Raw genomic sequence first — 17,423 nt, 5'->3', positions numbered from 1 at the left:
CGGATCACCTGGAGTCAGGAGTTCAAGACAAGACCGGCCAACATGGTGAAATCCCCCATCTCTACTAAAAATACAAAAATTAGCTGGGCATGGTGGCAGATACTTGTAATCCCAGCTATTTGGGAGGCTGAGGCAGGAGAATCGCTTGAACCCAGGAAGCGGAAGTTGCAGTGAGCCAAGATTGTGCCACTGCACTCCATCCTGGGCGGTAGAGTGAGGCTCTGTCTCAAAAAAAAAAAAAGACATGTGAATGTGGGGAACACCCACTGTTTGTTAAAATGTCCACACTCTATGAGCTTCTCTTTAAGGAAATTTTGTTACGGTCTTTTGGCTGAGGGCTGCAAGACACATCAGCCAAAGTTAAATATCCTTTCTTCAGGCTGCCCTGAGAAATATTTTAGGAGATTTTAGAAGCAGCAGATGGCCCCACCTCATTTGGCAAGATCTTCATGACTGTTCTTCTGTCTACTGGAATTTCTGATTAATAATAATAATAATAATAATAGCTAAAATTTATTCAGCATTTATTCTATGGTAGGCATTATGCTAAGACGTCTACATGCATCGCCTCATGAGGTAGGTGCTGTCAACCAACCTCATTGTACAGATGAAAAAACTGAGGTGCAAAGAGATTAGAAAACTTAACCAGAGCTGGAATTGGAACCTGATCAGCCTAAGTCCAGCGCTCTGATTCTCTGCCATCTTGCCTTTCTGTTGCTTGCACCCGTGGCCTGCTGTGACTTCATCATACCACAAGGTTCACTGCCATGCAACTGTCTCAAGACTCTGGACATAAAATTCTCTAAGTACACAAACCAATAAGACTGTTGCTAATAGTCTAGCAAGTGAGTCTTACAATATTAGTTATGCATGTTGCAGGGATACGCATCAGGTTTTCCACCTGATTAATTTTCTGGAACGCTGAGCAGCACCATTATTCTAATCCATCCACACAGGCACTCGTCACACATTGAGTGTCTATTGCGTGCCACGTACAGGTGTTAATGAAAAAGCCCGGCCCCTCCCAACCCGGGCTCAGGTTCCCCCTCACCTTCAGCTGTTTGACCTTCTCTTTTCAGCATCTGGACAGCTCCTACATATTTCTTCAGCTGGACTTTGAGCACCTCGTTCTCTCTGCAGGTACAAGAATGTTAAAAATATATATATTTAAAAAGTGACAATGTGGACCCACAGGAGGGGGCAGGGGTGGGTGGTGAGTTTGTGTAAAGAAAAGCACAATTTGCATCTTATAAATGTTAATATATTCTCATGGTTTAGATATCATCAAGGGAGAAGGTTGTGTTACCTTGGGTATGTCTGCAGAGTGCCTTTAAGAACTATTCTTTCATGAGACAGATAAGCACCGATCGGTTCCAGTGTCCACAAATTCAGAACGCAGACACAGGCTGTGCTTAGGCTGTTTGGGGCTACCCACCTATCAGGTGCCTATTCAGTGTCAGGAACTCTAGTCTTCTCTCCATTTGCAGAAGCATGTACTGACTACTGTGCATTCACCCTGGGGAATGCTCTTAATACTTTTATCAACTGTGACTTGTACTAAATGCTTATTATTTGCCAGGCATCATGTCAAGTGTTTGTATAGAATCTCCTTGAATCCTTCCAAAGCACTAACACAACCCTCATTTTACAGATAAGGAGATTGTGGCATAAAGACAAGCAGTTGGACCAACTCCACATCCACCCCCATGTAAGATTACACTAAGGAACACAGAACCCAGGGTATGACAGGACCCCACCTGCTGAACTCACTCCCCAGGTACACTGGGTGACAATGGAACATGAGGACAAAGGGGGAAAAACTGCCATTTGTTGAGTATTTAGACTTTACCTATGTCTCTTTGAACCAAGCATGCATCCACTCATTCATTCATCCATCCATCATTCAGCGGAAAGATGCTTCATTCAGTAGAAAAATGCACAATAGCCTGCAGTATTCTCCACATTTTACAGGAGAAGAGTTGGACAAATACGGTGTTTGACCAAGGTCACCGGTAAAACTCACTGGTAAGATCTGAACCCAGGTTTCCCTGCCCCCAAGGCCCACAAGGACTCTTCGCCATCTGCTTTGAGATTCAGACTTGGTTTCTGACCAGCTCTACCAGAGGGAGGTGCCTCTGACACGTTTTCTATTTCTGCCCCCACCCCCTACACCTCAGGTCTTGAGTCTAAGTGCCTTTAAATGTGCTAGAATATTTTTTCTTTCCTTGCAACGAGAAGAGCTGAAGACTGGGTTTTTTCTGGGATTATAAAAATAAAAAATGCTCATTGCAAAATACCCCACCAGAACACATTTAAGAAGAAATGCAGAAAACATGGTAAGACCCCAATACCTTGAAATAAACCCTATTAACATTTTTATATCCATCCTATTATTTCTCTAGGTGCACACACACATCCTAATAATTTTAGGGGGATGATACACCCTTCACAATGCTTTAATTTTTGTGTGAATGTTTGAAGGCTTTTTTCCCTTGTTTACTGTTCCACTCAACACTTTCCCATGGTAACCAATGGCAAAAACCTAGTATATACCTTTCAGGCCTTCCTCCATGCTTTGACAATCACTACCAACCCAAAACACTCAGAGTCTCTATGACAGGATAGTATAAATGTTTCTGAGACTGGTCGTCTCACTTAATAATGCACCACAGTAAGCCTCTCACTCAGTCTATTTACGGATGGAAATACCACCCACTGCTATAGATACGCCAAACACTGACTTAGTTGAAAAACTTGAGACTGCTCATCCCTGGTGCCGAGTGTCTGTTTTCAATGCAGCTGACTACTTCTCAGCCCACGACAACAGCACTTTCTTTGTATTTTGCTTCTCTGTGCGGTATTGGGGCAGAAAAAAAAAAAAAAGGATCAAACTCAGACACTACCATAGACTTAGGCATCACCTGAGAACTCGACGTTCATCTCCAAAGCTCTGGAGAAAGTAAACCACAAGGGAGTCCCTTAGTTATCCCCTCGTCCTAGACAAAGCCTGTCATGGATGCCTCCACAGGTGTCGGCACTTTCTCCATCTGTGACATGAATCACAAATGTTTGAAACAAAATAACAAGTCCTTAAAATGTTTGTGGGAGACAAAATCTTCCCTGATGGGGATTGTACAGCATGTGTTTTTTTGTTTCTTTTGTTTTTGAGATGCAGTCTCACTCTGTCGCCCAGGCTGGAGTGCAGTAGCATGATCTCGGCTCACTGCAACCTCTGCCTCCTGGGTTCAAGCAATTCTCCTGCCTCAGCCTCCCAAGTATCTGGGATTACAGGCGCCCACCACCATGATAGGCTAATTTTTGTATTTTTAGTAGAGATGGGGGTTTCACCATGTTGGCCAGGCTGGTCTTGAACTCCTGACCTTAAGTGATCCGCCCGCCTCAGCCTCCCCAAGTGCTGGGATTACAGGTGTGAGCCACCACGCCCAGCCTGTAGAGCATGTTTTCTAGGATTCCTTTAGCCAGAGCCTCATCGCCCAGCCCAGCCTACTCCCAATCTTCACATGTGAATTCAAGTCACATATCTTAAAATCAGGGAAAGAAAGGCAGTTATAGACATTTCTAAACAACAGTTCATGGAAGAACATTTTCCAAGAGGCCGCATGACCAACAGAAGTCATGTCAGTGTTTGGCGGTCAGGTCTCCGCTCATTTGCTGCCAGCCGTCGGGCCGATCCTCAGCTTCCCTGTTCATCTCCAACTCTGTGGCCAGCACTAAAATGTTTCAGATAGCTGCTTTTCTTCTGGTTTGAAGAAATCTTTTAATACTGTGTTAAGATTCCACCTAAAAATCACACCTGGCTGGGTGCAGTGGCTCACACCTGGAATCCCAGCACGCTGGGAGGCTGAGGTGGGTGGATCACGTGAGGCCAAGAGTTTGAGATCAGCCTGGCCAACATGGTGAAACCCTGTCTCTACTGAAAATACAAAAATTAGCTGGGCATGGTGGCATGTGCCTGTAGTCCCAGCTACTAAAGAGGCTGAGGCAGAAGAATTGCTTGAACCTGGGAGGCGGGGCTTGCAGTGAGCCAAGATCATGCCACTGCACTCCAGCCTCGCGACAGAGTGAGACTCCGTCTCCAAAAAAAAAAAAGAAAAAAGAAAAGTAAAAAAAGTGTTGCCAATGTGGACTGTGGCAGAGTTGGACATTTGAGATGTTTGCACCTTCCTTGAAATCCCTCCTTGCTAGCTATGAAGTGGGAAGCAGCACAGTAGAAAGACCCCCTTACAGGTAAAAGCTGTGCCTCATTCCCAGAGATCCATACGTATGTAGTGGGAAATATGCTTTTCAATCTGCAACACATGAACACCTGCCTCTGAGTAGGGCACTTAATATTCGAGGTGTGGCAGACATGCTCACATTTTATCTACACAGTAACCCTACAAAACAGGTTATTATTGCTGCCATTTTTCTTACTGCCTTCATTTTACACATGAAAAAACTGAAGACCAGGCGTGGTGGCTCATGCTACCCACCTGGGGAGGCTGAGACAGGCCAATTACTTGAGCCCAGGACAACAGCCTGGGCAACATGGTGAAACCCCATCTCTACAAAAAATGCAAAGATTAGCTGGGTGTGGTGGCATGCACCTGTTGTCCCATCTACTTGGGAGGCTGAGGTGGGAGGATCGTTTGAGCCGGGGAGGTGGAGGTTGCAGTGAACAAAGATCCAGCCTGGGTGACAGAGTAAGACCTTGTCTCAAAAAAATAAAAAAAAGGAAAAGAAACTGAGGCTCAATGAGGCTAATTGAACTATCCAAAAACTCACAACCGGCAAAGGCAGAGCCACAGTTCACTTCAGCCTCTCCATGCCTATGTCCCTCTCCTCTCTGCCACATACTTGGTGTCTCATTAGACCACCAGCAACACATCACGAGGTTGGTTTTACTGTGCCCATTTTACAGATGAGAAATTTGAGGCCCAGAGAGTCTAACACACACTCCAACCTGGGATTTAAACCCATATCCTTTAACTTCAAAGTCTCCTATTACATTATACACGTTTAGAGAATTAAGTGAACAGGGCAACATTGAAAACGTAAGGCCTTGAAAAATTGCGTGAGAAAACGAGCACAGGTCTGCAGAATCTCTTAGGCGGTTAAGACTCCTGCACAGATGTGAACAGGATCCTCCTGACCAGCCAGCTTTGCTAAGAGAGGCTAAGGAACTTTCCTCGAGTTATGGAGCTCAAGCTTCTGCTGCCAACCCCCTTAGGCATCTCATAAATGTAAGCAGTTGGTGACAGGTGAGCTTTAGGAAATATGAATCAACAGCTTCAAGAACTGCAACCTTCTGACCCAGCAAGTCTACTTCTAAGAAACTGTATTCAGAAAAGAAAGAGAAGTCTCAAAACCATATGCATGAGGATGCTTTGAATATAAAAGAAAGAAGCTGGCTGCAAATTAATTGTCTGATAATGTAGGAGTGGGTGGAAAGCTATGGTGCATCCTCCTATAATAGGACGCTATAGGACTGTCAAAGCTATGATAAATATGTATGTTTACCCCAGGGATGAATATTACATATATACACACACACACATATATACTCACACTGATATACCATTAACTGAATGCAGCAGAGTACAGAGTGTATTTACTCTAACCCCTTATATCTATTTAGATGGATATATTTGCACTGGAAATGTATAGACCACAATGTTAACAGTGCTCATTTCTATATGATAAAATTAATTGGAAATTTTTCTTTAATTTTTCAACAATGCACTTTACTAGAGCACTTTTTAAAATGTATGAAGAGGTTAGAAATACCCCCAGGCCAGGTGCAGTGGCTCATGCCTGTAATCCCAGCACTTTGGGAGACCGAGGTGAGTGGATCATCTGAGGTCGGGAGTTCGAGACCAGCTTGGCCAACATGGTGAAACCCCATCTCTACTAAAAATACAAAAATGAGCTGGGCCTGGTGGTGCACGCCTGTAATCCCAGCTGGTCGGGAGGCTGAGACACAAGAATCGCTTGAACCTGGGAGGCGGAGGTTGCACTGAGCCAAGATCACACCACTGCACTCCAGCCTAGGTGACAGAGTCTGAGATTCCTTCTTAAAAAAAAAAAAAAACTACCCACCCCCAAATCCTATAGTAACATCACACATAATGATGAAAGGCTGAATATTTTCCCCCAAAGACTGAAAATGAGTCAAGCAATTCTTCCCTCACCACTCCTGTTCAGCACAGTAGATTCTAGCTGGTGAAATAAGGCCCTCCCCACCCAAAAAAACATACAGGTTAGGAAGGAAGGACTAAAACTTTCCCTCTTCACAAGAGACATGACCGTCTGCAAAGGAAATCCCAAGAACTGAAGAAAATGGTCACAGAATAACCGAGTTTTTCAAGGTCACAGAACACAGGGTCAAATGTAAACATCAAGTGTATTTCTATACACTAACAACGAACAATCAGAAGGCAAATTACTTTTAAAAAGAATCATTTATATCAGCTCCAAAAGATGAAATACATTCAAATAAATCTAACAAAATGTGTCCAGGATCTGCATGCTGAAAACTACAAAATACTAACAAAAGAAATCAAAGAAGAGCTAACTACCTGGAGATACCAGGTTCATGGCTTAGAAGACTCAAAAGAATTAAGATGTCAATTTCCCCCAAATTGATCTATACATTTAATGAAAGCCCAATCAAAATCCCAGCAGGATTTCTTATAGATATAGACTAGCAGATTGTAACATTCATATGGAAAGACAAAGAAACTAAAATAGCCAACATCATTTTTGAAAAAGCAGCACAAAGCAGGAAGACTCACATTGCCCAATTTTAGAACTTCCTGTAAAGCTACAGCCCTCAAGCCAATGTCATATGGGCAAAATGACAGACACACACCAACAAGACAGACCAAAGAATCAGGGAATAAACCCATACACACAATCAAGCAATGTGACAAAGGTAGGAAAGCGCTTCTGGAGAAAGGACAGTCTTTTCCACACATGATTTTGGAACAACAGGACATTCATACGCAAAAAAAATAAACTTCAACCAATACTCACACCTTATACAAATATTAAGTAAAATTGGACCACAAAGAAATGTAATTTAAAACTATAAAAGGTTTAGAAGAAAATGTCGGAGAAAATCATACCTAACCTGAGTTAGACAAAGAAGATTTCTTAGATATAATACTAAGAGCATCGTCCAGAGTAGAAAAAAAAGTTTAACTGGATTTGCTATGTGAAAGACTTTTTCTTTTATTTTATTATTTTTTTTTTTTGAAGATGGAGTTTCACTCTTCTTGCCCAGGCTGGAGTGCAGTGGTGCGATCTCGGCTCACTACAACCTTCACCTCCTGGCTTCAAGTGATTCTCCTGCCTCAGATCCCAAGTAGCTGGGATTACCGGCACCCACCACCAGGCCCGGCTAATTTTTTTATTTTCAGTAGGGACGGGGTTTTGCCATGTTGGTCAGGCTGGTCTCAAACTCTTGAAATGGCATTACAAACTCCTGTACTGGAATGTAAGTAATGGAATGCTTACTCATCAATAAAAAGGAATGCACTATTGATACATGCAACAACTTGGATGAAACTCCAAAAACATTATGATAAATGTTTTGGGCGCAGTGGCACATGCCTGTAATTGCAGCACTTAGGAAGGCTGAGGCAGGAGGATCACCTGAGCCTAGAAGTTTGAGACTAGCCTGGGCAATACAGCAAGATCACATCTCTACAAAAAAATTTTTTAGACTGAGCACAGTGGCTTACGCCTGTAATCCCAGCACTTTGGGAGGCCGAGGCAGGTGGATCACCTGAGGTCAGGAGTTCGAGACCAGCCTGGCCAACATGGTGAAACCCTGCCTCTACTAAACATACAAAATTATCTGGGCATGGTAGCAGGCACCTGTAATCCCAGCTACTTGGGAGCTGAGGCAGGAAAACTGCTTGAACCCGGGAGGCAGAGGTTGCAGTGAGCCAAGATCGCACCATTGAACTCCAGCCTGGGTGAAAGTGAGACCTTGTCTCAATAAATAAATAAATAAATAAATAAATAAATAAATAAATAAATAAATGAAGTAAAATTAATTTAAAAATTAGCTGGACATGGTGACATGTGCCTGTAGTCCCAGCTTCTCCAGAGGCTGAGGCAGGAGGATCACTTGAGCACAGGAGTTGCAGGCTGCAGTGAGCTGTGATCGCACCATTGCACTCCAGCCTGGGCAACAGAGCAAGACTGCAATTCACAAACAAAAAAATAAATTAAAAAGGTGTCAAGCAAGGGAATGCAGACTTGCTATGTGGAAAAAGCAAATGGAATGAGGGGTGGAAACAGAAGAAGCCGAAAGATAGGAGGCCATTACAGTCATCCAGGCAAGAAACGATGGTGGCTAGAACTGAGAGGACCGAAGAGGTAGCTGTGCACATGGAGACAAGTATTCAAATATTCGCCTGTCCAATTCTAGAAAACCTTGCCAACTCCTTCCCACTCCCAGCCCCAAACAGGCCTGCTGGCTACCCTGCAGATTTCTTTAAAAGCATGGGAACGAAAGCAAATCATTGAGTAGGTGGCAAGTACCTCTCAAACAGCTTCCAACGACTGCAATAATTAATGTTTGTAAGTCAAAGCAATTAGGCCTGCCCCAATGTCAGAGTAAACAACCAGCAACCCCAGACAGCACTACTCAAAGGAAAATTACTCACAACAAAACTAACGAGCCTGGTAAGTACATTTGGTAATTCTCAGGCATCAAAACACCACACTAAGATATACCTATGGGAATTATACTTTCCCTAGATGCAAAAAAGCACAGCTTGAGGGGACCTCAGGCCTACTGTCCAGCAGGTACTGAGTAGGCATCAACCATAACCACACCCAACTACAAGAAGACGGTGGCCCAGTGGCAAGGCTATCCAAGACCATGAGGACTCCCCCAAAATAGGCACCAATAGAAGGCAGGAAGGGAGGCATAAATCGCCTGGCTTTGTGGTGTTTGCAGCCACTCCTAAATCTTCAAAGCTCAAGTTCACTGCAAAATAAAACAGCCAATGTTGAAAAACCATTTTTCCCTAACTGTACATATTCCTGTTAAGTCTCTTCTGACCCTAACTCCAACCCCGCCACCTTTTCTAAGGCATCAGAACTCCTTTAGCCTGTTACTGCACTGATCCTAACATGCATTCTTACACTGCCCTTTACAGAACACTTTTGCCCTCACACCCTCGAGTAACTGTCACCATGACAATGATGCTAGTAGCTACCACTTGTCCAGCACTGAGTGGGGGAGGAGAGAAGGGGAAAGGTGTAAGCAAAGCTTTTTAGATGGCTGCAGGCTGAGATACCTAAAGAGGAGGTAAGTCATGTTCCTGGCAAGTGACAAGCTGACAAGTGGCAGAGCTGGGACTCACAAGCAGACAGTGCAACTCCAGAGTGAAAACTGGACCAGTCCTCTACACCAGGGGTCATCCATCACCGTGGCTGTCAGGAACCAAGCCGCACAGCAGGAGGTGACGGAGCAGTGAGTGAGCGGTGAGCAAGCATTACCACCTGAGCTCTCTCTCCTGTCAGATCAGCAGCAGCCTTAGATTCTCATAGGAGCACGAACCCTATTGTGAACTGGGCATGCAAGATCTAGGTTGCACACTCCCTATAAAAATCTAATGTCTGAGGATCTGAGATGGAACGGTTTTATCCCAAATCCATTCCACCAACCCATCCCCATGGAAAAATTGTCTTCCACGAAACCAGTCCCTGGTGCCAAAAAGGTTGGGGACCGCTGCTCTACACCATCTTTGTGAAACAATCAATCCTAAGAGGTCTGAAGGAATAAACCCAGCCAGCCAGCGCCTCTGGCACTGAGGTCATCAGGGCAAGAGGGAAAGCAAAAGATACCTTCCAGAGCACTCTCCCCCAGCGTCATCTTGGAAAGTCTCCTCCCAGGTTCTACCCAGGCTGCTGCCCCGCTACCCAATACACCATGCTCTCTAAGCTAGACCCGACCCCCTCCCCTCCTCTTGCAGCTGTCAGGGCTCCCAGAGAGCTGAGACATCCACCTAATACAGCCTCAGACCTCCACTCTGGGATTTGGCCAATCACAGCTCTTCCCTGTTGCCCATACAAGCCAAGCTCTTTCTGCCCCATGTGTCTTTGCTAAGGTTGATCTGATTCTCTGTCTGCAACTCTCCCATCTGCCCCAGGCCCCTGGTGAATAGCTACACCTTTTGCAAGTGTCTCCTCAAAGGCCCTCTTCTCTCTGAAGTCCTTCCTGCCAACCCTGCCTCCACCACATGGAGCTTGTGACAGCTCCCTCCTCTGCCCCCAGCGTATTCTAGACAAGCTTCTCTCTGAACAAGTCTCACACTTTAATACCCCTGGCCTGTGTTCATCTTCCCCTATCTAGAGTATGAGATCCTTGAGGACAGTGGCCATGTCTTATTTTTCTCTGTACCATGAAATATTGCCCTCGTCCATAAGGAAATGGAGTCTCAGTGTGGTCAGTGACCGGCCAAGGTCAATCAGGAGTGGAAGTGGAATTGACATCGGGGCAACTCCAAAGCCTCTACCCTCCAGCACTAGGCCAGGGTCCTTCCAGATGTGGTCAGAGGATAGAGGATCTCTATAATGAAGAGAGCAGAGGAGCTTCTCCAGAAAGCAAATCTCCCCATAACCCTGACTTTCCATTCCCAAGCAATTCAGCCCAAAGCTATCAGAGATTAGTTAACTTACAAGGGGATGGATCAATAACTAAATATATCACTGATAACTGGAGCCAGGTATCTTGTTATTGGAGAAGAGAATAACAAATACGTCAAGAAAGTGAGAAGTCAATGGTGATGTTGGACTGGGATTAAAGACATCAATGTGAACTTACAGGCCCACTTTAAAAGGACACAGAAGCCAGCTCATAAAAGTTCCCACTGATAAATGGGATGGATGGGACGGATTCAGCTTATAATCCATTATTATCACTGTTTTGATGCTCGGACGCTCTGAGACGATCCCGGCATCAAAACAGTGATAGTAATGCATTATAAGCTGAATAAAATAGAAACTGAACAATCCAAAATTAATTAATGGAAAATTTAATGCATAATAGGATATTTCGAGTTCAAAAACCTCCCTACAAAATATGTATTAATTGCAAAGGGGAAACTCCACAGTGAAGGAGCATAACAGACATCATTCTAATCAGAGGATCAAAGTTAACATCAGGAATGGAACAAATTGAAGCCATGCACCACCCGCCAGGATGGACTAAAAAGATGCATCGCCTCTGCAACATTCCTACGAAGATGCATAAACCGAATCTAATCAAAAGGAAACATCAAGCAAACCAAAGGCACGGACATTCTGCACAATAAACTGGCCTATCATCTTCAAAAACGTCGAGGTCATGAAAGTCAAGAAAAGAGACAACTGTTCTAGCCCGAACAGACATGAAAATCACATGTAATGTGTCATTCTGGACTCAACCATTTTGCAAGAAAAGACATTGCTGGGACTACTGGTTAAAGTTGAGCATACTGTGAAGATTAGACAGCAGAAATGTGTCGATGTTAATTTTCTAATTCTGATTGTTATATTGTTATTACAAAGGAGAATGTTTTGCTTGTAGGAAACACATTAACAGATTCAGGGGTGAAAAATTAAAAAGTAAAAAGCAGATTCCCAGGCCCCTCTCTATAATCACCCTCTTGGGGTGAAGCCTGGAATCTGTATTTTGGCAAGCCTCCAGGACACTTCTGGGCCACTCTGGCATCTGGGAGCCACTCCCTGCCATGTGCCCTCCTGCCATATCACAATCATAACGATTATTGCTCATAACCCTGTTCAGAAAACAGTGGTACCTCCCACATACAAAAAGTCTGGGTAACTTTTCCTTTCCTTCCAGTTTTCTCTAATAAGACAGGGCAAGGGCTGCCAGGGGACTCAAATTCCAGGATGTCTGCATTCCTCCTTGGCTGTTCTCTGGATTAAGCTGTATGGCATCTCATTTCTGCCAGCTGGAGGGGGTGGAAAATGGAGCTGTAAAAAGCTTGTTTGATTTTTAGTGCTCTCTCCCCCGTAACCATCCTTGCACTATTTATTTTATAAAGCCCATCTCATTAGCCACCTGGTAAATCCCACTCAGAATGGCACACTGGCCCCTGTACTGCATATCCAGAGCCAGAGATACAGCCCAAACAACTCGTCACTCAGGAAGGTAATTAATTACAGATGACACACACCCAAAATATCCTGGGTGCAATGGGAAAATCACAGGGTTCCAAACTTAATAGCCGGAATCATACTTGTCAGTCCCTCACTCAAAACTTACATAAGTTACTCCTCTGACACCAAGAAGGCAGCTCACTTCAGCCCTTTGTGCCATTAAAAAGTGTTTGCTTTCAGGTCAGACAGCCCTGATGGGAATGCTTGCTCTACCTCTGTGTGACCTTGGGCAAGTTGCTTAACCTCTCTGAGCCCCAGTTTAGCATTTATAAAATGGGATGATGAAAGTATCTACCTTCAGAAACTACAGAGAGAATTAAAATAATTATGTGTGTGTATAAATAAAGTGTCTGGCATATGGTAAGTATTAAATAAATGTTAGCGGTTAGTAATTCATTGTCATCATCATTATTACTCATAAATTGCAAACCAGGGCTCTAGTGTCATCATATTCCAAATCAAGGAGGACTATTTTCTCCTAGGGAGTGAGGACTAGGGAAACACTTGGAATAATGCTCAAATTATCACCTGGACATATTTCAAGGTCAGGCATCAAATGACTGAGTCCTCTTCCCCAGCTCATCCCCTAGCTAACTCCTAGGGCATGGTGGATTCAACCTCACCACTTCAGAAAATGATTATCCGATTTCCCTCAGCTGCATCAGGTCCCTCGAGGGATGCAGGATTTCCCTAAAGGGAGCCTCTCATGGACTGAACTGGGCTTCCATGGAAGCCAGTGTGGAATACCCTAATGTACCAATGTGACAACTCACCTTTTGGAGGAGTGAATGCAACAGTACCACTGCATGAAGAGGTACATAAACACAAGTCTGGCAACCCAAATAAACACCTTCAAAAAAAGGGGGTTGTGGGGAGAACAGGCAAGAGAAACTACTATGAAATAGAAAATTGTTTCCCGACAGGCCCCAAGAAGACTACAGAGCAGCAGATGGAGAGAACACAACTGGGAGCCTATCCTGGATTTTTTTTTTTTTTTATACAGAGTCTCACTCTGTCACCCAGGCTGGAGTGCAGTGGCATGATCTCAGCTCACAGCAACCTCCGCCTCCTGGGTTCAAGCAATTCTCCTGCCTCAGCCTCCCAAGGAGCTGGGATTACAGGCGTGCACACCCGGCTAATTTTGTACTTTTAGTAGAGACAGGGTTTTGCCACGCTGGCCAGACTGAAACTCCTGGCCTCACGCGATCTACCCACCTTGGCCTCCCAAAGTGCTGGGATTCCAGGAGTGAGCCGCCGCGCCCAGCTCTATAACATATCTTTCAGAGTCCCAGGCATAGAGGGGCAGGGCAGGTAACAGAAGAATGAAGCATGCCGGGGGGACATGCACAGGGGCATCTTGTGAATGGTGGAGGCCACAGCAAAGTAGAGAATGTGTGCCCATTGTCCAGGACTCAAAACCAGGCAGACAGGAATATGGCCCTGTGTGGCCAGATCTTCCAACTCTTCAAGAGCAGGTGGAAGTCCGGATTCCTCTGGGACCCATCAGGTCTTTAACCAGTGATTGACTCATTTTTCAAACATCTCAAGTGCCAAACAAAACACAGCCGTGAGCCACAGTCGGCCCTGGCCACTGAGTGCTACATCTCTCTCGACTTTGACCTCTTGGCATTGAGTTTTGCCATCTGTGAGACCAGAAGTCTACTTGCTATAGTGTCTCTTTATTAGGCCAAAAGGAGATGCATTAAAAGCCTTGAGTTCCTGTCAAAAACACATAACCTGAACCTAATCATGAGGAAACAGCTGACAAACCCAAATTGAGGGATGTTCTATCAAGCAACTGGCCAGAAGAGGGACCCAGAAAAAAAAGTCAAGGTCATGAAAGACAAAGAAGCTGTGGAGGTGTTCCCCAGATTAAAGAGACAGGACCCTTCAGTGCAATGCCTGATCCTGGACTGGATCCCAACTCAGTCAGAGAGATTAGCCATGAAAGGTTAAATTGGCCCCATTGGTGAAATACGAATATAGCCTAAATATCACGTCATAATACTGCACCAGTGTTATATTTCCTGCATTTTATCATCACACTGCAGTCGTGTAAGGAAGTATCCTTGTTCTTAGAAAATTATCTGCTTGAGTATTTAGGGGTAAATGGTCATGATGTTTGCAACTAATTCTTAAATAGATCAGGAAAAAAGTCTGTATGGATACACAGAGATATAGATACAGATAAATCTGTCTCCAATAGAGCAAAATATTAACTAGTCACTCTGCAGGAAGAGCACATGGGAGTTCTTTTTTTGTCCCTGCAATTCTTGAGCAAATCTCAGATTACTTCAAAATAAAGATTTTTTTAAAAAAAGAACTTCCTTTAGAAATGAAAAGCTCCCAACAACAAATATATATATAGATTTACAGTAATGGCCCACGTGGTAAGGGTTAAAAGGGTTAACTGAATAGCTCATAACTGGTACTATAAAGCCAAGAAAATTTGTTTGGTCAATATAAAAACAGCATATTAAATAATAAACAGCATCTGGGAATAACAAGACCCACCTACTATTATTACTTTGATAAATACTGGGGTTTTAAGGGGTGCAGTTCACCTGTCTCCTCTGTCACAATTCCAGCAGAGGCAGTGACAGAACCTAGGAAACACTTTGAGTGACATTTGGGAACAAGGAGGTACAATCGCTATTATCTTGCAACTTGCATCTGAGCATCTGACCTCAAATGAGTCCCTTTCCTACAATGCAGAGGCATAGCATCTGGGGATTGCGACTGCTGCACAGTTGCAGTTGTTGTTGCTGATAACAGCTGGAGGGTGAGATGTCCCGTATCTGAATACCAAGCTGAAAACTCAATTTGGCTCTTGCACAAGTCACAGTAGTCTCATCAAATCTCGGCCTCTTGAGACTACAGGCAGAAACATGGACTGCGAATGCAGTAAGGATAAAAAGATAACAACAAAATACAACGATGTGGGCCATGCAGCAGAGACAGAGGGAGAGAGAAAGGTGATTGAAGGAGGGGGACCATCACCACGTACCCAACAGGAGAACCACAGCCCACTGGCCTGGCTGACTGAAACACACGTTTGCAGGGCGAGTAGGAGGAAGACAGAGAGGAGGGAGGGAAAGAAGGTGGCTTTTAAATTCTGTGCAAATAATTAAAATTCAGGACATTTCCCTTAAAAATCTAGGTTTCTCTTGAAAAAGCCAAGTGTCCGACCACAAGGGGCCTGGGCACCCTCAGAGCAACCAGGGCTGGCAGTAAGGACTTGATGCCCCTTTAGACCAGCCAAGTACCCTCCAGTTCCCCCAAAGATCCCTCCCCACTCCCTAGTCTCCCACATGTGGCTGATTTATTCACTTCCGTTATCTACCTGGCCCCTGTAGGAATTCCAGTTTGAGACCCCCTACTGCATACGAACTCTGGGAATCCTACAAATTCCACAGGCAGCTGTGGACTGGGAATCTCAGAACCAAAGCAAGAACATGGTATAAAAATAAGGTGGCCACAGGATTCTAAGTCCAGGTTCATATAAACAGCCTTTCTTGTGACAGCTGATGGTTCAGCATCCACAGCAGAACTGCTGTTGGCCCCTCAAACACACACCTTGCCCTTGACACAAACCAGTCCCAAAGGATCTAGTCAAATAAACCACATTTCTGAGGAAACACAATGATTTTCCCCTTGACAGCTAATGACTGCAAGAGTTGATACAGCAAAAGGAAAACAAGACTCCCTCAAGCTGTCTGTCACTGCTGCTAGTCTACGCTTGAGTAAAACATGTTTCTGCTATGTTCCATTCCAGCCCATGCCTTGGGGATGAATTACGTGAGAACTACAGAAGGCATTTCTAGGGAGTGTCTGTTCTCTGACCTCCAGGCTCCCAGTTCAAAACTCAAGAGAGCCGAGACAATGTACCTGCAAGCCTTTTAAGATGGCTTTTTACAGGTCAGTGCCCAAGCGTGAAAGGATTCTGTGGATTCCAGGAAGCTAACAAGGCATGGAGAGTTTGAAGACCATGAGGGAACTGGATGCCATTTATTTACAAGGTAAATCGGAACTCTTGGAAATAAGGCTACCAGCAGGAGGCTCTAGGAGATCTGAACCTTTATTGCTTTTGTTTTTAACAAGGCTGTTCCTCAGCCATGACCTCCTGAAAACCAACAACTCTGGGCCTGCCTAGTTTCTACAGCCCAACATTGAGCACAGTGCATGGCACACAACTCAGCCTCAAGGACCATCTGATGACATCCAGCTGAAGCTAACTTACAAACCTTCTTTGGATCCTGACTTGGGAAGAAATGGCTATAAAAGACACTTTAGGAACAATCAGGGAACCATGAATATGAACCGTATGTTAGATACTGTGGAGTTACTGTCCTTTTTCTCCAGCATAATACTATTACAGAAAAGGAGTTCTGATCCAGACCCCAAGAGAGAGTTCTTGGATCTCACGCAAGAAAGAACTTAGGGCGAGTCCGTAAAGTGAAATCAAGTTTATTAAGAAAGTAAAGGAATAAAAGCATGGCTACTCCATCGACAGAGCAGCCCCAAGGAATGCCGGTGGCCCATTGTCATGGTTATTTTTTGATAACATGCTAAATACAGGGTGCATACCCCCCTTTTAGACCATACAGGGTAACTTCTTGATGTTGCCATGGCATTTGTAAACTGTCATGGCACTAGTGGACTGTCACATAGCAGTGAGGATGACTAGAGGTCACTCTCATCGTCATCGTGGTTTTGGTGGGATTCAGCCGGCTTCTTTACTGCAAACTGTTCTATCAGCAAGGTCTTTAGGACCTGTATCTTGTGCCGACCTCCTATCTCATCCAGTGACTTAGAATGCCTTAACCATCTGGGAATGCAGCCTAGTAGTTTCAGCCTCATTCTACCCAGCCCCTATTCAAGATGGAGTTGTTCTGGTTCAAATGCCTCTGACATTCCTATGGGGTAATGTAGGAGAATGTCCTTGTTCTTAGGAAAGAAGTGCAGAAGAGTTCAGGGAAAAAGAATCATAATGTCTGAAACAACTTTCACATTGCTTAGGAAAAGTATATTTACATACACACATACATATCTATACACAGTATGTATCTCTGTATGTTTGTGTTTATTCATTTATTTAGAAAAACACTGAGAAATATGCAAAAAAAAAAAAGTTGGTAAATCTAGGTGGACGGTAGACAGTAGGTACATCCAAGTTTATAGTACTAGGACTTTTCAGCAGGTTTGAAATTTCTCAAAATAAAAAGGAAATTTAAAAA

The 17,423-nt window shown here is 44.2% G+C and overlaps 1 protein-coding gene across 16 annotated transcripts in view; it reads right to left on the bottom strand.

The window, feature by feature from the left end:
* SNX29 (sorting nexin 29) overlaps nucleotides 1-17,423 on the bottom strand; it is a 592,115-nt gene that overhangs the window by 372,565 nt on the left and 202,127 nt on the right. For 12 of the 16 annotated variants that reach the window (XR_010152276.1, XR_010152275.1, XR_010152277.1 and 9 more), the window contains one exon: nucleotides 1,052-1,134. The exons of the other annotated variants lie outside the window; for them this stretch is intronic. Coding sequence is in view for 7 of the 12 variants with exons in the window: in XM_024349767.2 (XP_024205535.1) it covers nucleotides 1,052-1,134 (83 nt within the window). In the remaining 5 variants the exon portion in view is untranslated. The remainder of the gene's footprint in view (nucleotides 1-1,051; nucleotides 1,135-17,423) is intronic. 16 annotated transcript variants of the gene reach the window in all.

Source organism: Pan troglodytes, chromosome 18 (genome assembly GCF_028858775.2).
Source record: "Pan troglodytes isolate AG18354 chromosome 18, NHGRI_mPanTro3-v2.0_pri, whole genome shotgun sequence".
Lineage (NCBI taxonomy): Eukaryota > Metazoa > Chordata > Mammalia > Primates > Hominidae > Pan > Pan troglodytes.
The sequence above is the reverse complement of the archived record's forward strand: the minus strand, read 5'-3'. Positions and strand labels throughout refer to the sequence as shown.